Here is a 25,420-nt window from a genome sequence, read left to right on the forward strand (position 1 = left end):
TAGGGGTTTTTTGGTCCTCTTTTTAATGTTAATATATTTTAAAAAACACCTATGAACACCGCTGAGTTTTCATTACTGATGTGAACAAAATCACCCTTATTTCAAATTTTAAAAAATCACCTTTTGAAGTATGCTTATTAAATTTGTTCAGATATACAGTGAGACTTATTAACATATAAGTCAAATTGACACATATTACATCATTCAGTAGAAAGAACTAGTTTCAGAATCTCAACATATAGACAATATCTATGGTTGTCTTGGTTTGAAAAGACAGGTATCTGCTAGGGAGAGGCAGGGCCTCTCTAGGAATGGGGAATTCCAACCCCTTCCCTCCAAGTTATTATAATTTAGAAGATTAAAAAGGCTTTTCAGGCAGAGCTATGGGGAAAGGAATAACAGTTATACTAGTAAGTATAACAAGGCAAACAAACAACAACTACAGCATTAATAATAAACAGAACCAGGAACCTTGAGGGTCTTTGTGAAACAAAGCCCAGGGCAGTCTGATCTCTTGGGACCCCAAGAGCACCAAGCTGGAATGGTGGAAAACTCTCAGGTTGGTTGATGGAACAGCAAGGGTACCCAGCAGGCAGGGGGGTGTCCTGGCAGGCAAAGGGGGGGTGTGTCCTGGCAAAGTGAGCAGCGCTGAAGAAGCCACAATGCCTGGGCTGGCCCAGCTCCAGCAGGGCAGGCGAGGAGCTCTGAATTCCTGGGCACTCTGGCAGATGATGGATGGTGGTAGAATTCCCAGGACCGGACCCTCCATTAACAGTGGACTATTCACGCAGCTAGCTGTCGCCCGACTGTCCTCTCCAAAAGGAGAGCAGAAGAAAACACCCTCAGCTCCCAGGGCCCCTGAGCCTTTCCCTCCCCCCCAAATTAAATGATCTACCTCTTTTGTGTGGGTCAAGTACCCTTTAAGCATCAGTATTTAGTCTCTTAGCAACTTATTGGGGGGGAAAAATTCTATAGGAAAACTTAACCCCCAACAATGGTAAAATTAACCAAACAAACTATCTCAAGCTTTAGGTCATCCTTTCTTCAAAACAAGATTCATTAGAAAAGAATGATTCATTAAAAAACCAGAACTAAATAAAGACAGGATTATCACTTTTCACAAATGCTGTAAATCTTGCCCCTCATGCATCAAGCGGACAATAGAAAAGGCTATTTCAGTTACTTCTACTGAGGTAACATGGAACATGAAAGGAATAACTACTTAATTTTACTACTAAATCTCAAGCCATCTATGGTTTATCTTAACCCTATCCCCTTGAATTCTATGAGGAAGCTTTAAGATATCCAAATCATAGAATCATGTAGGTTGGAAAAGAGCCATTGAGCCCAACCACTCACCTAACACTGCCAAATTCATCACTGAACAATGTCCCTAAGCACCACACCTACACATATTTTCAACACCACCAGGGATGGTGACACAGCCACTTCCTTAAGCAGCCGGTTCCGATGCTTGACAAGCCAATCACATTTTCCTTAAGTTTCTTTGAAATTGTGTCTGTTCAAACTCTTCAAGTGTGAGCTGAGTGAAACATAAAATAAAGATTATAACTTCCAATGTAGTCTCAGACATGTCTTTAAGCTGCATTTCTTCTGAAATCCAGTTTCTGCAACTGAAGCACTGCAAATGAGTGGTTATATCTACGAGGAAATTAGCTGCAATAATGACATTTTCTTTTGTAAACAAGATATACAGCTGCAAGAAGAGAAGGTAGGAGATATGTCTCAAGGTAATATTCAGCGTGTCGATGCATATCATCACAATATGCACTCCCATGCACTCTAGTCCCCCAAATGCCAATGCAGTGTAACCCACAAAAATTATCCCAGAGCTGTGCTGCCTTAAATTTTCTGACAATGTCATCAGATAATTTCTTATTAAAACTTCTCCACACCAAACAAAACTTAGGTAAAAATTTTTGCGTGTCACAATTCAGTGTTGGTCACAGAGGCAAAAGACAGCATGGTGTCCAAATTTATATTCTTCAGAAGTTTTAGAGTAGTGATCCTCACAAACACTGACAGATTACTTTTAAGGTATGTTAATGGTTAAAAATTTCTAAACTGATCCAAACTGTCCCATTTTATACAATGTAAAACAGAAGCCAACAGTACAACTTAAACATGTGGCCCCCTTCAGGGGCTGGACTAGATGATCTCTAGAAGTCCCTTCAAACTGTTATAAATGAGAAGACCAAATTCGATAAATCAAAATTTGGAATTTTATTAAGAGACAAAATAACAGTCTCGGACAGCCACAATTAAAAAGGACAGCGTCGAGCCCGGGGTCAGCGCCGGGTGAACAACGATAACACACTCTGCCAGTCTGTTATCCCCAAGTTCACATCTGTGGTTTGCAGCAGCCTCTTTTTATACACTGGATCGCGGAGAGAGGCCTGAGATGACGTAAGTCCTCCATCCGAGGCAGCTTCATTAAGTATGCAAGTTTCAGTTCTAAGAGTCTGAATGGATCAGCGGAGGAGGACAATGCTGTCGATGGTCGGTTCCAGGTGTGGTGTAGACATGTTAATTTTGGCCGGAGACCATCTAGATACGGATCTGAAACCATCATCGGGTTCTCAGGGCTATCATCTCTGTTTTCCGTTGCCCTTTGTTCCCTTTCAGCGATTCCTGGCAGTGACAGTCTTCTGTCCTCCTTTCTGGTAATTCCAATCAAGCTCTTTCCGTGTCCCTCCCAAACCTTTTCAGGCTAGGGACATTTTTGCATTCTATTAAATCCCCTTCTTCCCAAGTTAACCCACAAAATGCTAAAACAAAACCTAACTTCTAACATGCTAGTTTATACAGGACTTACAATCATACATTCAGTATTACAATTTATATTCTATAAACATGAAGTAACTTCAGAGCAGATGTTACATTCCTTTTTAACGATTTGTAGCCAAAGCATGTTTATCTCTCTCTCCTGGTAGCCAATGCATGTTTGTGTCTTCCTCCTGGTAATTCTTAATCATGTTATGTCTTGTGCTTCCCCCTCCCTTGTCCTTTCAAGCGAGAGAAATTCCTGCACCTTTTCTGAGCTGCTTTCCTCTGAGTTGACTCATAGTTTGTTGGATTAAAACAAAACTTACATTTATTGAGATGATATTACATTTTTATCTATCAACACGAATTAACTTTAGGACATATATCACAAAACCCTAACAATTTTGCAATTCTGCTCTCATGCTTATTACTCACTCATCTGCATCCTCATATCATACTATTCCTCAGAGGAATTGAGCTATGTGATATATGTCCTAAAGTTAATTCGTGTTAAGCAATAAAATATGTAATTCGTTTGCGGCAGAATGTAATAATGTATGATATAGCATTAATCTACTTTAAATTGGGTTTAAGATCAGTAAACTAAAAGGTGTGTACAGGGTTAACTGAGACGAAAGCTGCACGGAGGGGCACGGGGAATTTCTGCTGGGAATCGTTGTAAAGACAGCACAAAGGAATGGAAAAGGGAGATGGGTGCCCTGATGATCTCCTGATTGTATCAGATCGCTATCTTATCTGTTCCGGCCCGATGTTACCATTTCCAAAACTTCTCTGGATGCAGCAATCATGACATTGTTCTGCTTTTGAGGAACTATTCAACCGACCCCGGACATGAGCTACCGCGAGGCACACGGGTCTCACAGTCTCAGTCAGCTCTCCGCGAAAGACTGTATAAAAATCCTCAGTATGGGACCCAATTTGTGAACTGAGGGGGTAACAGGCTGGCAGAGTCGGTTACCGTGTTCACCCAGTGCTGAAATCCCGGGATTCGACGCTGTCCCTTTTAATTGTGGCTACCGGAGACTGTCTTTGAGTCTCAAAATAAAATTCTAAATTTTGATTCACTGAATTTGGCTTATCGAGTTTATTACAAGCTATTAAGTATAAATGCATATGTTGTCACCAGAGACAATCAGGAATGAGCAATTACTCGAAGAGAAACAACTTCCTTAGCATTCACGACAATCGCACTTATCTCCCACTTCTGCTTCCTTCCTCACCCTGAATCACAAGCAGTAGAGTATGAAAAAAATATGTTACAGCTGTCTTGCTATAGAGAGTGGCAGAGAAAGGCTAGAGGTAGACAAGGAAACGATCATTCAAGTGATCCTAAATTTCCACTATGATGCCTGTCCAAGAGAATAGGACAAAAACATTTGACTATCTAATCTCATTTTCCATTTTTCCGCAGGCTACGGAATTTCATTTGAGCATTAAGACCTATAACTTTGAAAAAATCATACTGAAATTTAAGCAGTTTATCTCTTGATGTCTTCAGAACTGAAATAGGGAAAATACCCTATTAATTTATGTAAAGATTAATGTTATTTTAATACTGAAAAAAACCTCAAATTGTTTCATATTCCTATTTAAATTTGGCTCTTTCAAACTTCTAGCTATAACATCCTAATAACTTCTTCAAAATTTAACCACTCACAGTATTTTCTCTCTGTGAAGAGAACTATACTGATGCCTTAAGTTTTAGCTTTTATGTTTTCAGATTCTGTGCTGCTTGGGTGTAGTTCTGAGCCTGTATTTCTAAGTGCAGGAAGCCTTCTTCACAGAGTAGGCAGACAAAACAAATCCTTTTCCTGCTGAGGACCAAGGACAGCTTTCAGCCCAACAGCATAAACAACAGTGGACTGAAGAGAGAAAACAGGAAGGATGAGACCTCACAACCTGAAGCTGTAATTGGACAATTAAACCCCAATATGCAAATGGCCCAAAACTTGTAAAAATGTAAGACCTTGTGACCAGTCAGCCATTTTTTGCAACCATTCTTAGTCCACCTTGGGTGTAGCCCTGGTCAGGCTCCTGTCCTGACCAAGGTGGATCCTGGAAGCCTTTCAATAAATACCTACTTTATTCTCTAGCTCTGTCCAGTCTCTGTTTCAGGTCAGCCTTCCCAAGGAATCAAAATTAATTCAAATTATCTCAACCTATTTCTTGAAAAACTGAAAAAGTTGAGTTCCTAAAACATTTTTCTAACTTTTAAATTATTTTTGTGTTAACATTCTGTACAGGTTTTAAGTTACACAAAACAAAAAAACCCCTCAAATTTTAAAAAATCAAATACAGCCTTCTAACACCAGTCCCAGTCAATGCTATTTACAGAAGTACAATTGTCACCCCTCTACTCCAAGGATCAGGCTAGCCCTCTTTACTACAGCATTAAACCTAGATCATAATATTCTATTCCAGTCTGACCCCTAAATCCTTTCCAGATTCAACACTTCCTCACTATCTCACACTGTGTCTGCCATCATTATTCATATCCAAGTAATTCTCCTAATGCTCCTATACTTTTGTATTCAAACATGTTCTGTCCAAAAAGGCAAGCACCTTTTTCTCCTGGCATGCTGTAAGAGTTTAACATCTATCTGAAAAATAAAAGTAGATTGCTTTCATATAGCAAAAGAATACAGGTGTTGTTCAAAGGAGTGAGAATTATATAAACTTTTGAACCCCATGACCTCAAATAAGATAGCTCAGCTATGATAACATATAAGTGTTCTCCAAACAAGTACATGTGTAAAACTAGAAAAGCTTTGATTCCCACTGGAAATTGCTAATTTTAAATGCTGTTATCTAAAGCAGAACTGCAGCTGGAGAATAGTCCTTCACAGAAAAGTCCTAACTCTTCAAAGTTTTCAATGGGCAACTCTTAATCACAGTCCATGTACCTTGAGGTAGGTTCTAGTTAGCAACATAGAGGTGAAAGGTAACTGTTTTAAATAAAAACAATGGTAACCTTTTCATGCAGATAGTATTTTGTCACATTAAGAACAAATCACTGCAAACCGAGAATATGAAAATGAGATCCTGTTTGCACAAGAGACAGCAAACATCTAATGTTAATGTAACAAAACTTTTTAAGATAAAAATACATAAAGTTTAAGCCAATAAAACTGATGTATATGAGTGTCACATCCAAGAAAGCTTCAGGTGGCAAAATAACCTGTAATTCCATCTTCTCTATCATGCATATTTACTTCCTGTATGCTCAAGTTTTTAAGTGGCAGGCAACTAGTCATAGAATCTTATCAATTAAATGTCTTAACACTTCTAATCTAAATCCACATATTGAAGCACTCCTTAGAGCTCTAAAACACAGTGAAGCTTTTAAAAGCCACTACCTTGCTATAATGCAAATTATGAAAAAGGCATCAATGAACTTGTTTGAACACATCTTGCATCAATTTTTGTGCCACATTGGTTTAAGAATTCAGTGCAACCTAACTCAAAGTTCCATGTTACTGGGTTCTTTCTAGTAATTAAACGTCTAAATATATTTACTACACCACAAATTCCTTGCAGTAGCTTTATTAACATTTAGCACAATTTATATGTTATCTTGAGATGCAGAACAAAGTGTACATAAGCCCCTTGTAAATAAACCTCTACATACTGGATCATTCTAATATTACATCCATCACTTAAAATATCAGCTAAGAAAAGTTTTAGCTTTTCTTTACTTAGGCTACTATTATAATCAAGCACAACTTACTTCTAATAAAAACACTGCAAAACCTCTACAAATTCTCTAAAATGTGTCTGGAAGTAGGGAACCTCCTATTTCAGTAAGAAAGTTATTAGAACCGCAGTATTGTCTTTTAAAGAGACTCACTTGGATTTGGCCCATTTTCTTCATAATTTTGTTCACTCATTATTAAGAAAAATTAAGTTCGTCTCCTCTGCTGATTCTTCAGGTATTAAGGAAACAGAAAACAGACAGTTCCTTCCTCCCAGCTTAGTCTAAGACCTCAAATCCTGTTTCTTACTAGCATGGGATTAATCCTGAAACAAGTCATTAAGACTTCAGGCAGCAAGAAGCATGCACATGACACAAACTCTCTAAAGAGAATTAAGCTGAAGGATTTTAATCAGCAATAAACAGCCTGCTTAGTGAAATGGAAGGATCAAGTCACTGAAACACCCCACATATTCATCTAATAATAAGTAATTTTATATTTTTATTTCTATCTAATAAATTCACTTTAAAATATCTTCACTAAACTAATCAGTAGAGACTAGCAACAAGTAGTATTAACCTGTTCCAAAGACCAATCTACTATTAAAAAACTCTCTTTCACGCACCAAGTACGTATTAGCAGACCTTAGCAAGTTAGTTAATTTTTAAACATTGATTTTATGTACAAATAATTGGCATTTATTCTACTTAAGATGTAGCAGATAAACACTTTAAAATATAATTCTAGTAATTTTGTAAACTCTTTTTAAAAACAAATATTTTTAAATAATAAAGGTTTCTTTTTAAGTTCGCAGCAGAATTTGTTCATTCTCTGTCAAATTAAATATGTCACTGTTTTCTAGGTTATGCATTAATGTATTACATATTCTATACCAGCCTTAAACAACTTCATACAAAGTGTTTCAATTCTGTTAAGTGAATGTTAGTGATAGGAGCAGACTAGTTCCTGAGATCAAATCTTTGAATAACATCCAAAATCTCTGATCATAACATGTCACAAGCCCGGTCAACTGTGAAAAGGCTGTAAAGGTTGAAGAGTTGACTGAAAATACACTAAACTTCTCAGTGAGATTAACCTTTCTCCATTGCACATATATACACACACACCTGCGTCAACTATTACCCGGTTTTCCAATAAATAACAGCTTACAGAAATTCACAGCATCCATGCTTCATTATTTATATGATGACTTCTTTGCAGATGATCAGGTTTGTCATTGCTATTCCTCATATTTGAGAGTCTTCAGTTTTAAAAGATTTTGAAGGAGTTATTTCTCACATTAGTTTCTAAATAAGAAACTGCTATGGCGAGGTAAATAATACTGTGAGATGCTAAAAATACTAGCTATGTCTTGAAAAACCTGATAGAGCTGCTAAGGAACAGAAACCTAATCAATTTTACAAAATTTTGACAGGTCTATCTAGACAGTCCCTACAAATATGTGTGAAGAAAACAAACAAAATACCCAATGCAAATCAAACCCAGAATTTCTTATAAAACTTCATACCTTGCTGCCTACAGACTCATATTTCCTTCTCTTCTTCAACCATTTACGATCTCCTGACTACCTGTTCTTTGTAGTATATTATAAACACATTAAAAGACACAGGCATATCTGCTTCCTGCTACTTTGTGAATATTTCAGTCAGCAGACTGCACCCTTAACTGTACTGTTCATCTGAAGTATTAGTTTCCATTCTGCCTCTTCTGAAGTACTACTGTGACTAGTGCTACATTCCAGCCCCATAGCCATTCACAAACGTCTTCCCCTCCTCTACACACATCAAGGCATCATACAGTCAAAAAATACAAAACTATGGAATTTCAGATTATTATGAAGGAGTGCAGTGCATAGACTAAGAACATCCCAGGTAACTCCTTTACCACATGGATGAGTATCAGGTAAGTATGTGTGAAAGGGGATAAATGCACAAAATTGTGCACTACTTCGTAAGTGCCTTGCTAAGAAGAATCAAAACTACTTTACTGCTGATCTAATGACTAGACAGTTGATTCCCTCAACAAAATTAGCATTGAGTTTAATGGGACAGGTTTGTCAGGTTTTTGTGTGTCTGGTAGGTTGGTGGGGTTTTTTGTTTGGGTTTTCTTTTTTAAGGTACTAGTCAAGAAAAAACTACTTGGTTTTTAAGACAGACAATTCAATCAAAACTGATAACATGCTAGATTTCTAAACAACTGGAACAAAATAACATGCTGAGCTGTATAGGCTAAATCAAATGAGAAGTTCCCATTCTCTTTTATTTTCATTTCTGCTCTCAGCTTTACCCACTTTTCACACAACCCTAGCCATTCTCACTTTTTGCAGCACTCACCTCTGCTCAAAAACATGGGAAGCATGATTTTTACCTCTGCAGCAGTTTAGTTTACTCACGGTTTGGCATGCTGAACCAGGCCAATGAAGCATCTGATGGTCAAGTGCAGTGAAAAGGAAGCAAACCCAGTGATGCAGAGGAGGGCAAGAAAAGAAATAATTTACTTCTTAGCCTTTTTCTCAAGGCTGGAGCAGTGAGAAGGGCAATGAGTCCTTCTCTGAGAAGTAGGCTTTTAGATGGGGTTAAGTATAGCACCTTTTAGCTGTACTAACAGGTCAGAATTCTTAGTTTTCAGAAGAATAACTCAAGAACAATTATTTGATTACACAGCATTAACTTAACAATTCCATACAATACCCAAAGCAACAGTACATCTTTCGCTTCCCAAAACTCTCTGTCAGATGGTAGCTTTTAATCTCTTCATGAAGTCAGAGTTCTTCACCTATAATTTATGTACAAATCAATGGCTTTCCTTTCCAGTGTTTTCCTCTCTACTTAGAATTTTACAGACACATAGGAAGAGTCATACATAAATTCATCCACTTGACTGATATAGATCCATAACAGTATTTAGACACCTCACAACTGTAACTACTATTCCTCAAAACACTACTTAATCACATCAACATTTTTTTTTTTTTTTTTTAAATCTCTGGCCTTTAGAGTCGTGATAAACCACTATGAAAGTAGCAGTTCCACTCTTCCTCTCACCTTCCCAGGATTTAAAAATGTTCCAAGCCTTTCAGACACTTAATATATACATATAGTCTAACAAATCCTGTCTAACTATGCCTGTATGTATATTCAGTATTTTGAGATGCCATCTGAGTAAACACTACACACCATGCCTCTCTGACTAGCTCTTCTACCAAAAGAAAATTTGTCTAGATTAATGCTGTACTACTAGTTCACTATTGTACCATCTAGTACAAGAAACAAACTGTTGCCACAGCTTATATTGTTTTGGGTTTTCTATTGCATTTAGTTTGGAAGAGGCATTTACTAGAACACTTACTCATCGTTTGACTATACTAAGGAAAAGGCAACCATATGTAATATATATATTTTATGGGTGAGTAAGGTTTAAGAGTAGTAAGCTTTGGAAGAGAATAACCCAACTTTGTCAGCTTGGTGTTTTACTACATTAGCTTCCTAAAATAGTGTAAATATATTAAGTTTGTCAAATATCTGTTTTTATCCCTTTACATTCACATCCCACATCACACAGAATTAGCCTTATGTATCTGTCACCTGTACCACAAAAATAAGATGCCTTTTACAAACCCCCATCTCTTCACCTGTGATCAGCTAACAAAGTTAATCCCCCACCCACACCTTTACAAAAGTATCGATTGTAACAGAGCGTCCAAAATACCGTGCAAGACGTGAACTAGCTCTCGTAGTGCTAGCAGTGATTCACACACCTTGCTTGGTATCGCTGCTGCAACACTCTTAGGAAAAAGGAATTGTTAATAGCCACAAGAATTACTGCTTTCCCAGCAGTGCCTTGTCATCCAAGTGAAAAATCACCCATTTCCCCAGCAACGCTGGTAGAGAAATATTAGTGCCCCTGCAGAAGGGGCTGTCCTGAGCACACCCTCACAATACCCGAGCTCCACCTCCGACTTGATTCTACTCCCCTAGGAGGCTTCAGGAGCGAGGCCTAGCAAGATGCAAGGCTCCAAATGCGATGGCAATTCGTAGCAACACTTACTTAACCCTGGACGCTATATTTGACGCAAAAGCACATGGCTGGACAAACACCTGGAGCAAGGCAGGTAAAATTGTGCTTTCCTCCATAGTCTCAATCTTTCCTCCTAGCCCTCTCTCTAATAAGCTCCAACAGCAGTTAGCTTTTAAGAGAGCCTAACGGTTGGACTTGATGATCTTATTTTAAAGGTCTCTTCCAACCTAAACTATTGATTTTCCCCGTCAACTAAACCGCCGTGGGCGGCGCTGCTCCCGCCCGCTCCCCATCGCGGGCGGGAGGCAGACTGACCGCCCCACACTGCCCCAGGCAGGCGCCGCGCCCGATCACGGGCACCTCCGCTCCCCCGGCTGGAGCCGCCCATGAGTACTTCCTCCTTTTGGCCAGCGGCGCTGACTAATGGAAACAAAGAGAAACAAGCTCTCAGCCACCCCAGGCGCCAGACTTTAGCCCTTTCCCGAAGCGCACTTCTCCACTTGGACAGGTAGCCCGGGAGCACTTGCCGCAGAGAAGCGACGCGGACCCTCTACAATACTCAGGGGCTCTCCGGCGGCCTGCCACATGCAGCAGACTCACTCCTTCGCATGCAAAGAGCCGACACTCTCTTCACGCGTTGACCCCCGGCGCTTCCCCACTCTCTCACCAGTACCCCGGTCCCTCTCGTCGCCTTCATTTTCTTCCTCTCTCTGCCGTCCGTCCCGCTGCCGCTCCTCGCCCTGTGCCTCCACCGGCACCACCGTGAAGTTAGTCGGCATGGTGCAGACGGCCCCAGACCCGCTGGCGCCTCCTCCTAGGGCAGCGGGCAGGGTGAACCAGGCGCTGCCGCCTCCCTCACGTGAGAGCCATTTCCTCACGCAGCAGAGGGGGGCGGTGGCCGGCACCGGGCCACCTCCCCCTCACCGCTTGACTGATGGCGCTGAGGCCGTAGCTCCGAAGGGAGGGGCATCCTCTCTTCTCAAACCTTGCTTTGCAATTATCCTTGCAGCGCTAAGACCATCAGGCTGCTGCTCCTCTAATCCCATCAGACAGAACTGCCTTCCGAAGGGAAGCAGAGCCAGGCTGTAGGACCTTAATCCTCCAAATCATTGAAGGGATGACAGCATCCAGAAGGCCCAAGCAGGAGATTTATGATCACCTTTTGGACAAGTGGAGAAAGTCCACTGTGTGCCTTTGGACTACTGGGACATAAAGGTGGCTCCCAGAAATCAGCTCTCCTACGCAGTAGCCATGGTTTGCAGTGAATGGGTGAAGGTCCTGGGATTCAGACTGGAGTCAGCAGTTAAACTCTGACTGGAAGTGAAGCAGATTCAAAGAGTTAGTGGATGAGCAGTGTATCAAGTCAAATATTAATGATGTAGCACTAGTGTTGAGATATAGCTCATGGTTGCCTCCAGCTTCCATCTCAAAGGGGTTTGTAGCATCTCCACTCCAAAAGTAGAGAAAACAAATTTAGAAGCCAAGGGCATTTTTCTTGTCTCCTGTTCTTCTACCTTCCCAGCAAAGTGGTAGAATAAATCAGAAAGACTATTCATGTCGATCTGTATCTGTGTCTTTTGGAAGAGGACTCTGGTGGTTTTATGGGTCCTATACCTCATTGGTATGGAAGATGTCTATGTAACACTACAGTCTGTCCCAAAGAATAAAGGCCTTCAGAGAAGGAAGTAGGCAAAGTGATTCTGGCCATCAAAGGTGGCAGTGAGATGGCAGATGTGGAGATGGTCGGGCAGCAAGAAAAGGACATGGAGAGAGGCATGGTAATATTATGGTATTTGGTAATGGGCTTCCCATTCAAACTATGGTGTTGCCTTATTAAAGAAATATGGGTATTGATCTAGTATTGATACCCAACTGTGACAGACAAAAACTCTCTAACAGTTTAAAATTAGAAAGTGTATGTTTATTACAGCTGGGTAGCATCCGGGATAGCTCCCTAATACATGCTGCAAAATTCACAGGTAATTACCAAGCCTTTTATTTACAAAAGTGTTGAATACCCAAAATACAAATGCATATTCATACCCCTGTCACCTCCCATTCTCTGCTTCGTATGCTAATTGACAAAAAGGCTATTAAGCATGCGTACTTTGTCTCCTAAAATGAGTCGGGGGTCTGTTCTGGGGAGAGGGTCACCTAAAATGAGGAAGATGATTTTTCCTCGTTCTGACCTTTCTACCTTTTCAATGCATACGTGACAAATGAATCCTTGGTAAAACTTACAGTTTCCTGTGTTGAATGGGTCCTTTAAGCAGGAAATCTGCAGCTATCTTATGTCCTATTTACCACATTTTGTTTTTCATTACATGCACAGCTACATAAACATAAAGCTGACAAGAAATGAGTTACTGAATCCAGGATAGCTTATCTAAGATCTGACTTCTGTTAACTGCGAACGAAGCTTACCTATTTACTTCAGCTAATTCAGCAACATATTATCTTAACTTTCCTAAAAATCCTTAATTCTTCAAAATTAATGTCTCAGTGTCACTGCAGTAATGAGAATAGTGGCTGCATGAAACAGGAGTGTCTTCATCGTCCCTCAGCCTTTTTCCAAGCTTAAGAAAGCAACCGGAATGGTTTCATTGCTAATAATAACAGATGTCCAATGTTAATATTATCTGCAGAGATAAGGATGTTTTGGGGCACTTTTAATGTTAAAGTTCATTATCAAAATTAATACCATGAAATAATCAGACACAATGATAAATTAGAATAGTAAATGTAATTTTGAAGCATATACACAAAATAATAATTTGTTCTTCAAAACAAGGATTGATTTTTGTCCAGCACAGAGCTAATTGTTTCACAGTGACTGTGAGGGAGTGGAGTCTGGAGCTATGTGTACCTGTCAAGGTGGTTTTTCTATCCCTTCATTGTCATCACCAGGGGCAGAAGTAAGGGATTCTCACTTTTGAGAAGAAGGTGTGCTTGACAGCAGGAGGGTCTGTCCACAATTGGTTTTCATTGTCCCAGGTTTGGTGAGCATATTTGCATGTAAATCACGCTTTCTTTGTACAGTTTTGTAATTAGTATTGTTCCTGTTACTTTCCATTTTTCTATCTCCTTGCTGTTTCCAGTAAGCATGTAATCTCTGCCTTTTTTATCTTCCATGGAAGAGAGGAGCAGCTTGTGTTTTCTTTTTATTGGGACAACTAAATTGGGAAATATCATTCCTAAACTATGACAATAGCATGTAGTGTATTAGGTATGGGATCATGCATGAGCATTGAGAAGAAAATTTTCAATAGCTGGTCATTTTTAAAGGAACATCCACCTGCTGCCTTGAGAAGGTTATTGAAAGAAACTCATGTACAATAAATATGAAAACTGTATCATACTGCATGCAAAAAAAGGTTGAGTGTTGAGAAATTAGGACTGCACCCTTCACTTTACTCCAATCTGATACAATTATTTTTTGTTTAAAATAGCTAAGAGCCAAAGAAGAGTTTTGGGCCAAACCACTTTTTAATGATCAGAGGCAGAGCTTCCAGCTCTCTTCTCTTTCCTCTCAACCATGGAGAACCATCTGATGAAAAATAGGCACAGTTCAGTGGTGTAAATTCGATAAATTCTTATGGGCTCTAGGGTTGTCCCCCATCACAGGGACATCCTGTAATGTGAAAGCTGTGAGTTTTGAACCTCTTTAAAAGTTATTGCACAATGACAAAACCTTTGACTGGGAATAGTAACTCACTTATATTTATTTGTCATTTCCTTTGAAACAGCATGCAATAAGTAGTGTGATGCATGCCAGCTCTAACAACAGACTACTCTGATGGTATGCTTCTTGATTTATGAAATGAAAAAGAGCAAAGTAGATTAAAACAGTTACATAGATCTCTGTCTGAAAAGAACAATGATGGAATGATGGAATCATAATATTACATGAATGTGTTGTTAAAAAAAATAAAATGGGAAAACCTTTCAGTTTGTGATATTCCGTGAAAACACAGACTTCTACACCATCACTGTCTTTCTGTTTGGAAAGATAGGAATGCAGCAGGACAGCATCAATTCAAACAAAAATATCCAGATGGACCTTTAGAAGTCATTCCTCTTGTTAACAAGGATGGATTTTGATGAATATGCTACAATATGCCCCCTGAATAAACTAAAAACTGGAATATGTGAAGCTTTATATAGGAAATTAGTTTATATACACAAATAGTAAAATGATAAAATTAATGCTAAAAATAAGGTTGTGATTTAAAACAAGACATCTGTCTAAGGAAGTTAATGATACCACTAAGGTACCAATACCTTAAAAACCTGTACTATCTTGGATGTTATTAAGAACTAAATCACTAGAAAGAAAATATATATATATTTATTGTCACAGGAAAAAGTAAAGTCAGAAACAGCAAAGAAGGAAAGAACACTTAAGAGTCTGTGTGAGTGAAAAAAATCACTAATATTACACATATTCAAGTCATCAGGACTAATGTAGTTTAGGCATGTGAAACTGAAAATAAACTAGCCATTGACTTCTGGGACTCAAAAATATTGCATTTTTAGAAACCTCAAAATCTTTAGAAAACTTTAAAAATAGGGAAAATTCCAAGAGAGGGAATGACTGTCCTTGTCAATATTGAGTCATCAATACTTGGGGGGAAAAAAAAAAAAAAAAAAAAAAAAAAAAAAAAAAAAAAAAAAAAAAAATGTGGCTCAGGAAAGCTGGCTTAATGATTTTATTTTGAGGAAAGTTGATCATGATCTGTATATTTTGGGGGACAGGATACTGTGTCTGAACAGTTAAATTGTTACAGTCCACATGAAAAATAACCAAGGCATTTGATTTGGTTCCAGTGGAAAATTGGTTGGAAATGTCTATGGAATTAATTGCATATACTCCCCATGTATTTCAAAACTGCTTTCTGAAAGATCTCAAGCTGTTAGCAGAAGCAGAAAGAAAACAAAAGACAGGGAGCAAGGATGATTAGGATTAGGATTTTCTCAGACCCATTTTCCCTCAGCCATTTAGATTTTCTAGTAAAGTCTGTGGGTCACAATGATTGCAGTAAGTAATGGCAGAACATGTTTGTAATCTGAGTTGAAAAGATAAAGGCTTTATAATGCAGTCATAAATACATCTGAAGATCAGGACTACAAGAGGTGAAAATTCCTCTTGGGAAGCAGTAACTCCAAAAAGGATACAGTGTAACCCAAATTGAGTCTGGCACTTTTTCAGTTTGACCTTTGCCAGATCCTCCTGACTCTTCAGGAATTTGTGTCTTTTACTGTGACTAAAATGCAAGCCAGCTGCATTGTGCTTTTTATTTCCTGTCTAACAAGTGTTTTTCAGAGTCCTGTGCACCATGCAAAGTGATACTGTTTTAAGACTTAGTTTGTTACCTACTTGTGCCTCCTCAATGAGAGAAGAGGCTCATCATAACCTCCCATTACCTGATTCCTTACAGTCTGTTAGCTCTGTCTTCTAGAACACAGTTCATCTTAACACATTGCAATGGACTAACTTTGTGACAGCTAGAGAGTCTCAACTTCCCAAGTGTTCAGGCCTAGGGCATGCAGAGACGCTGCAGTGCCTTTTCATATCTATGGTGATTAAGACACACCTGAAGCAAAGTATCAGATTGCACGTCTGTCTTGCATTCAGCGCACATGGAAATAGAATTCTATGAAAACCTGATGAAATTAGGCATTACCGACCCAGTCAATTCAAGTAATGAACTGTTACTTTTTAAGCAAATTGAACAAGATCATAATTGTGTATTCACACTATTTTGTGACTATGGAAAAACCAGGAGCAGCTCCAGAAACACTGTATAACCTCTCCATTATTAAAGAAATTGGTTCAGTTTTCCAGAGTTAGAGCATGCTTGATAGATGAACACAAACTGGTATGAAGGTGGAATGCTACTGAAATAACATCAAGCAGTGTGGTTGACTCCTCGTATAAATAATAAACACATTGATAAGAGAACACTCTGAAGGATCTTTTGATGGGTTATTTAGGATGTTGTATCCACTACAGTATGAAGCATGTTAGGATACCATCACAAAACCAAAACTCGTATATGTATAATTATTGAACAATATTTGTATAACTACTTGCAAGCTTTTTTACTTATAAAAGGCTTGGAACACAACTGGATTCAACAACTATTCTTCCATTCAGTAGATATATGGCTCTTTGCTAACCAAAGGCTGAGGAAACTAGGGGTGTCACATATATTTACAACGGCAGCAGGTTTATTGAGTAATGATATGCTATAGCATGTGCTGATACCACCACACAGGTTTCTAATGAGATTGAGATTTGCTTTGTAATCCTTTAATGAGCCACTTTTCATTAAATACACATACTTGATTGTATTTGAGTTGCTAGCAGAGCACTGGTGTTAGCTCATAGGCAGGCTTTGCATGACAATTTTATCTTTCAATAGACTCCTGTGGCTTCTGTAAAAAGAAACTCAAGAGTTGTATTAGTTTGCTAAAGCAAAAAACTAATGGCTGAGCTTTGTAGAAATCCTCAGACTGAGCTGGGCCTGTTATAAGTTTATATGGTGATAGTTTGTGGTGCTTTTTAATCCATGAGGTTGGGTAGACTCCTAAGGTGCTGTGACAGCTGCATTTCTTAAATTTGTGGCTTCAGTTTACTCAATGAAAACCTGCATATTGTCTATTTTGTTGTAAAAATGAGATGGATAAACAACAAAGCAAAAGCTGTACATGAGCCTCTCTGACACTGGCACCTGGAATAGGCATTCTGCCTTTCTAGGCAGTAACTTAGAGCAGTCAACAGAAGAAACTTCCAAAGTGCAAGATAGCAGGCAGACAAGCTGACAAACTCCCCCAAAGGTAAGGGATTACGATTGTCCCAAGTCCCAACAGTCAATGATTAGAATTTACAGAAAACAAATATAGATGTAAAGAAACCACATTATGTATTTTAACTCCAGGAATACCATATGATGTTGCTTAATTGTCCAGCAGGATCATTGAAAGGGCCACAGTAGGCAAATTTCTTTTGTGACTTCAGATTGGTTTGTTCCAGCAGAGCTGGATTTCCTCTATTTGGAGAGCGAACTTATGTGATTTTATTTCCTCATTTATGAAGAAACCTTGCAAAGAAAGGTATTGTTTCTATCCTTTTCTATCTTAGTGATATCTGAAACTTGTTCTCAAAGACCTTAAATGTAATACTAGGCCAAAGCTGCGCTGACCAGCCTCACCTGAGACACTTCTACCTTCACATTCTCTGTCCCTGGATCTGGGGCCTCCCTTTAAATTTAGGCCTGGGCCTTCTGTCCTTGTGTGATCTATGGTATAGATGTACTTGTCATAAGTCCCATCACAGCTCTGCTTCACCATGAGATTTGTTATCCAGAGCCTGGCCTGCTTGTCTCGCTTGGGCGCTGTGGAACCAGTGGCTGGAGAATTTCCTACTGTAGTAGATTTTGTTACTGTTGTTTTTCTTCTCTCCCAAAGGAAGCAGACAGGCTTGAGTGTTCCTTGATGTTCTTCTGAATAGGGCCCTGAATAACTTGCTCTACACTTGAAATTCGCCCTTGGTGTAAAAGGCTGCACTAAATGACCTCCAAAGGTCCTTCACACACTACTTCTTTCTCTTGTAAAAATGCAACCACTAACCCACACCAACTAGCAACAACAAAATTTGCTTTTTAACAAAGAATAAAAATAGAAAAAAACTAGAAAGCTTAGTAAAATATCTGTTGCCTCCAGCCTCTACTTCTGCTCTCTCTTTTCTACTTTTGTTCACTGTGTCAGTATTGTGTGGTATGGGAATGTCATGAAACCTAGCTCCTGTAGTTTGCTATGTGATACAGGAAACACTAGTAGAACATTAATAAAAACAGATTCTATCTTTTCTGGCGATAAAACAGAATGAAAGTCATATCTCGCTATGAAAAAGGCTAAGCCTGTGTTATAGTGCCTATAACAGCACTGCTGTCTTAGAACTCTGTGAGCTCTAATTTCTGTTCATTCTTGTCGTGTTGTTCAACATCACTTGCAGAATTTCTTTTTCCATCCTTTCCTTCTCTGTCCACTTGACATACCATTTCACTTACTCCTTGAGCTGAGAGGTGGTTGTGTGGAAAAGATGTCAAAACTGGAGATGCACTCTTAGAGTAAGCGTAGTCAATTTTTATGATTTGCAAAGTCTGTGCCAGCTAGAGCAAATTTTATTAGTTACAGAACTGATGAAACAAACCACTTTTACTGACTAAAAAAGACTGCAGTGCAAACCTCTCTACAAGCTGAAGTAGGAAAAAAAAAGGTTTGCTTACACCAGCATGACTTTCAGATACACCTGCTCCTCTTCATTGCTGCTGAACCACGACTCTGAGGGAGGGAAAACATAATGAAAAGTGTTTAAAACAATTGTATCTCTTGAACTTGTTCTCTGACAAAATGAATGCCCTCTCTGTCCTCTCAATGGCATATGCTAGCAGACACGATTGAGCTGACTTGCAACATAAGCACTGTAGGTTAATCACTGTCAAGATTTAAATGAATTGTGAAACCAGTTTTGTAAAGCTGAATAAGAGAGGAGAACTGTCTCGGTTTGAAAGACAGGTATCTGCTAGGGAGGGGTGGGGCCTCTCTAGGAATGGGAATTCCAATCCATTTCCTCCAAGTTACTATAATTTAGAAAATTAAAGGAGTTTTTTTCAGGCAGAGATATGGGGAAAGGAATAACAGTTCTTTACTAGTAAATATAACAGGACAAGCAAACAACAACAACTACAGGAATAATAATAATAAACAGAACCAAGAACCTTGAGGAGCTTTGTTTCACAAGCCTGGAACAATCTGATCTCTTGCCCCCACTCCGCCCCCCCCACCCCCCCTCTCACCCCCCGCAGAGCACCAGGCTGGAACGGTGGAACACTCTGGAGCTGATGGCTGCAACGGTGGGTTGTCCCCAGCAGGCAGGGGGTGTCCCGGCAGGCAAAGGGGGTGTCCTGACAAAGTGAGAAGTGCTGAACGGGGCTGGCCCAGCTCCAGCAGGGCAGGCAAAGGGGGCTCCGGATTCCTGGGCACCCCAGCAGATGATGGATGATACTAGAATTCCCAGGATTGGACTTTCTGTCAACAGTGGACTCCTCCCGCAGCAAGCAACAGCCTGACCGTCCTTCCCCGAAAAAATGCCAGGAGTCGGAAAAGCACGCTCAGCTCCTGCAGCACTGTGCTTTTCCCTCCCCCAAACTTAAGGGATCTTCCCCCTCCCTCGGCCACTTCTTTTGTGTGGGTCAAGCACCCTCTAAGCATCAGTATTTAGTCTCTTAGCAACTTATGAGGGGGAAAAAATCTATAGAGAAAAAAAAAAACAAAAACCAAACCTAACCCCCAATATTATCCACCCCAAATTTTTTCCCCATACCAACCTATTATACTGAATTTAAACCTTTGAATAATATACATATATACATGCGAATATGGATACAGACACAGTCACAGTGTTCACTGAAAAACAAGATCCCCTTGAGGGATGCATCGAATCTCTCCATCCTTTTGCATCACCCACCATGTGCAACCAGGTCCCTGAGCGAAAACAACCCCATGAGTGGGATTGTCTTTGCTGGAGGCAGAATTAATCCAAACAGCTTTTCCCAACATACCTCTCATGTGTACCACTGGAACCTTATCTCCATCTCTTGTTGTCAGTGGCTCAGACTGGGCGGGACCTGCTCGGTTGGTGGAAACTCAAGTGTTCACTAACCAGATGTCCTTTGCTAAATTAATCTCCCAGTTCTTGAAAGTCCCCCCACCCATTGCCTTCAAGGTGGTTTTAAGCAGGCCATTGCACCGTTCAACTTTCCCAGCTGCTGGCGCCTGATAAGGAATATGGTGCACCCACTCAATGCCATGTTCTCTATCCCAGGTGTTTATAAGGCTATTCTTGAAATGAGTCCCATTTTCTGATTCAATCCTCTCAGGGGTGCCATGTCTCCACACGACTTTCTTTTCAAGGCCCAGGATGGTGTTCCAGGCAATAGCGTGGGGCACAGGGTAGGTCTCCAGCCATCCAGTGGTGGCTTCCATCATGGTCAGCACATAGTGCTTGCCTTGGCTGGTTTGGGGAAGGGTGATGTAGTCAATCTGCCAGGCTTCCCCATGTTATAGACAATAAATAGCCAATTTAATATAAAGTAATTTTATTCCACCATTTTAAAAACAATCTGAGACAGCCGCAATAAAAGAGACAACCTTGATCCTGGGTTATTGGAGTTGGGTGAACGCAGGGATAGCCTCAACTGAACCGATCTTCCCCGTTCACAATCTCTTAGGTTCAGGGAGTAGCTTTTATACAGTTTTTCTTCCCTGAGGCAATTTTATTGTTAGTTTGTGTCTGCTGCGCATATTCATGTATTTTCTTTCTCTTGCCGCTTGGCTTCGAATGCTTTTCGCGGCAGAATTGAGCGCTTGAATTGGGTTCCGAGAAATCAACATTGGGATGCTGATAGCGGCATCTCTGGGTTTCCCAGTTCTAGATCTGTATCATGTGTTAATCACCGGAGAAGTCAGTGGACCCTCCCTTGACGGATGAGGTATCTCCTGTCCAGCCAGTCTTTTTCTGTTCTTGTTAATTTGGACTTCGCCCTGCAATTGTCTGGAATCTCTACAATTGCAAATTAGTTTCGGCAGCCAGAAATGCCCCCACAGTTTTTGGAAACCGCAGCTTGTAACACAGTTTAGAGGTTATAACATATAACACTCTTGAAACATGAATTTATTTCAAAACATGTATCACACCCATACTTATACTTGGACCATCGCCCACCATAACATAGGGACTTCACCCTCTTGGCCTGCTTGATTGCAGCACACGTTTCACAGTCATGGATAACCTGAGAAATACTGTCTATGGTTAATCCACCCCTCGGTCTCATGCCCACTTATAGGTGGCATCTCTGCCCTGATGATCTGAGGCATCATGGGTCCACTGAGCTAGTAACAACTCTCCCTTGTGTTGCCAATCTAAGTCTATCTTTGACACCTCTATCTTAGCAGCTTGATCTACCTGCTTGTTGTTTCGGTGCTCCTCATTAGCCCGACTCTTGGGGACATGGGCATCTACATGACGGACTTTCACAAGCAGCATCTCTACCCGAGTGGCAATGTCCTTCCATTCATCTGCAGCCCAGATTGACTTTCCCCTACACTGCCAGTTGGCCTTTTTCCACCTTTCTAGCCAACCCCACAGAGCATTGGCTACCATCCATGAATCAGTGTAGAGGTAGAGCTTTGGCCACTTCTCTCTTTCAGCAATGTCCAGGGCCATTTAAACTGCTTTGAGTTCAGCAAGTTGGCTTAACCCTCCTCTTTCAGTGGCTTGTGCAACATGTCATGTGGGGCTCCATATGGCTGCTTTCCACTTCCGGTTCTTTCCTACGATGCAGCAGAAACAGTCAGTGAAAAGAGCATAGTGTGTTTCTTCTGCTGGCAGTTGGTTGTATGGTGGAGCTTCTTCAGCACGTGTCACTTGCTCCTATTCCTCTTCATCCATGAGACCAAAGTTTTCACCTCCTGGCCAGTTTGTAATTATCTCCAAAATCCCAGGGCAATTTGGGTTTCCAGTACGGGCATGCTGAGTGATCAGGGCAGTCCATTTGCTCCAGGTGGCATTGGTGGCGTGATGGGTAGAGGAAACCTTTCCTTTAAACATCCACCCCAGCACCGGTAGTCAGGGTGCCAGAAGTTGTGCTTCTGTGCCAATCACCTCCAAGGTGGCTTGAACTCCTTCATAGACAGCTAAGATTTCCTTCTCTGTGGGAGTGTAGTTGGCTTCAGACCCTCTGTAACTTCAACTCCAGAATCCCAGTGGTCGGCCTCGAGTCTCCCCAGGCACCTTCTGCTAAAGGCTCCAGGACAGGCCATTGTTCCCTGCTGCAGAGTAGAGCACATTCTTCACCTCTGGTCCCGTCCTGACTGAGCCAAGGGCTACTGCATGAGTGATCTGCTTGATCTGGGCAAAGGCTTGTTGCTGTTCAGGTCCCCAGTGGAAATCGTTCTTGCGGGTGACCAGGTAGAGAGGGCTCACAATCTGGCTGTACTCAGAAATGCACATTCTTCAGAAATCTATGGCACCTAGGAAAGCTTGTGTTTCCTTCTTGCTGGTCGGTGGAGACATTGCGATAATCTTACTGATGACCTCAGTGGGAATCTGACACCATCCATCTTGCCTCTTTACTCCGAGGAACTGGATCTCTCGGGCAGGTCCCTTGACTGCTCTTCTTGATGGCAAACCCGGCTTCCAGGAGAATCTGGATGATCTTCTCTCCTTTCTCAAACACTTCCATTGCTGTGTTCCCCCATACAATGATGTCATCAATGTACTGTACATATTCCAGAGCCTCACCCTTTTCCAGTGCAGCCTGGATCAGTCCATGGCAGTTGGAGGGGCTGTGTTTTCCACCCCTGGGGCTGTCAGTTCCAGGTGTACCGCACACCCCTCCAGCTGAAAGCAGACTGAGGCCTGCATTCTGCAGCCAGAGGAATGGAGAAAAATGCATTAGCAATGTCAATTGTGGCGTACCATTTTTCTGCCTTGGACTCCAGCTTGTACTGCAGTTCCAGCATGTCCAGCACAGCAGCGCTCAATGATGGAGTCACTTCGTTCAAGGCACGATAGTCCACAGTCAGTCTCCATTCTCTGTCAGACTTGCACACAGGCTATATGGGGCTGTTGAAGGGTGAGTGGGTGTCCTAGGTTACAATGTAAGATGTGCCCAAAGTATGTATTCTATCACCATCTACATGAGATGTTGAAACTAGGTTGGGCAGTGTTTCCCTTGCCCCCTCCCTCCAGACTATCTTCTGTTAATGGCCCATCAATGCCCTGCTGCATGACTCATAGATAACTCCCTCTAGGAGCTATCTCTGTTTAATGGGCAATCAAGGACCCATTGCAAGACTGATAAAATGAGATCAGCCCATTGTGAGATGCTCTGCCCAGGGGGAGGAGCAAAGCATTCCCACCTGGATATAATCTGGCATTTGGGACAGCACAGGCAGCCTTACCCACTGGATTCCCAGCGGACAAGAGCTACCAGACCTTTCTGCAGGAACACTGTTTCAACAAGACCACTTCATCTGGACTGCTACCACCATGGTTTCAGGTTGTATTCTGACTCTGTCAGTGATCTTTTGTACTATTGCATGTCTTTTATTTTATTTTATTTTACCTTTTTTTTTCTCTCCTATTAAATTGTTTTTTCTGACTTGGAGTCTCTCACTGGTTTCTCTCCTATTAAATTGTTTTTTCTGACTTGGAGTCTCTCACTGGTTTTGCCTTCAAGCCAGCACAGTGGGTTTTGCTGACTACCCCTTGGGCCTCCAGCTCATGGATCATCCTGTGGATGGGGGTCACAGCCTCTCGATTTGTCCGATACTTCCAGCGGTGCACTGCCAAGGTGGCAACTGGAACTCGTTGCTCTTCTACCTGTAAGAGTCCTATTGCAGATGAGTCCTCCGACAGTCCAGGCAAGCTATTCAGTTTCTTAATGCCCTCAGCCTCCACAGCAGCTATTCCAAAAGCCCACCTTAGTCCCTTAAGGTCCTTATAATTGCTGTTCCGGGGGAAGTCTATGCCCAGAATACACGGGGCCTCTGGGCTGGTCACAATCGGATGTTTCTGTCACTCCTTCCCAGTCAGGCTCACCTCGGCTTCCAACAGAGTCAATTGCTGTGTCCCCCTGTCACCCCAGCAATGGAAATAAGTTCTGTCCCCACATGTTCCAATGGCATCAGTGTACACTGTACACCAGTATCAACCAAAGCTTCATATCTCTGTGACTCTGATGTGCCACGCCATCGGATCCACACCAAAAAGACTCGTTTTTTCCATGCCTCTTCCTGGCTAGAGCCAGGGCCCCCCTAGTGCTGGTTAGAATTCCCTTCCTGGGCATACATGGTAGAGGATCCTTCAAGGGGGTCTGTTAGAGCCTCCTCACTTCTATAATCTGGGAGCTTGGTTATGGGAGGCTGAGGCTACCTTCATCTTAGTGGAAGTCCCTCAGTTAATGTTTCTCTCCTTGAGCTCACGCACCCATGCTGCCAGGGCAGAAGTGGGTTTCTCATCCCACCTTCCCATGTCTTCCCCATGCTCACGTGAAAGAACCACAGGTCAGCTCGTGGGGTGTACCCTCTCTCTCTAGCTGGGGGATGTTGAGCTCTGACTCTGAGGCCTGTAACTCGCACTGGTGCCACATGGGAACTGTTCCTCCTCATCTCCTCCCTCATCTCCTCTCTGAGTTCCTTAACCATAGCAGAGACCTGAGCCTGCATTGGGCCACTGAACATCTCTCATAATTTCTGAGTTTGTTGGCTACAGAACCCACTGTCTCTTGGTTGTTATCGGCATTAATGGTTTCAATGAATGTGGAGTATTGAGATAGTCCTAGAGTTGCCAGATTCCACAATATTTGCCCTGTGTACCTGACTTTGTCGGGGTCATTATCATGCTGTCCACCCCTCCCAAAGAGTACCTCCAATACCGCCACTTCCCTCAGCTTTTCGATCCCCTCCTCAAAGGTCTTCCAGCGCATTCTATGATGGTGCTTTTGCATTATGTCTCTGTGGACAAATGTCTCCCTTACACTCATTACAAGCCTCTCCTAAAGGGAAAGGGGCCTTGGCTCCCTTACAAATAACTGATTCACAGCTGAGTCCTGAGTCAAGGGTCCCAAATTCCTTGCCTCACCACTATCTAGTTGCACACCTATACCTATAAGGTCCCAGATCCAAAGTAGCCAGGCAGTATAAACCTCACGTCCCCGTCGTGCAATACCTTTTTGCAGATAATGGAGACTTTCATGTGTCAGGGACTGAGTGATGATCTCAACCTCTGGCTCCCCTGAGGGTTGTGAGGGCCC

The 25,420-nt window shown here is 41.4% G+C and overlaps 1 protein-coding gene across 7 annotated transcripts in view; it reads right to left on the bottom strand.

Annotated features, from left to right (window-relative positions):
• SLC12A7 (solute carrier family 12 member 7) overlaps positions 1-11,471 on the bottom strand; it is a 69,720-nt gene extending 58,249 nt beyond the window's left edge. For 2 of the 7 annotated variants that reach the window (XM_058419951.1, XM_040061738.2), the window contains exon 1: positions 11,206-11,424. In XM_058419951.1, the coding sequence (XP_058275934.1) occupies positions 11,206-11,317 (112 nt within the window). In that variant the 5' untranslated portion in view covers positions 11,318-11,424. Of the gene's footprint in view, positions 1-8,913; positions 8,942-11,205 lie in introns of those variants that run through there. The other 5 variants (XM_040061728.2, XM_040061711.1, XM_058419945.1 and 2 more) reach the window with 5 other exon arrangements.
• Positions 11,472-25,420: the final 13,949 nt, after the last annotated feature.

Source organism: Hirundo rustica, chromosome 1 (assembly GCF_015227805.2).
Source record: "Hirundo rustica isolate bHirRus1 chromosome 1, bHirRus1.pri.v3, whole genome shotgun sequence".
Classification (NCBI taxonomy): domain Eukaryota; kingdom Metazoa; phylum Chordata; class Aves; order Passeriformes; family Hirundinidae; genus Hirundo; species Hirundo rustica.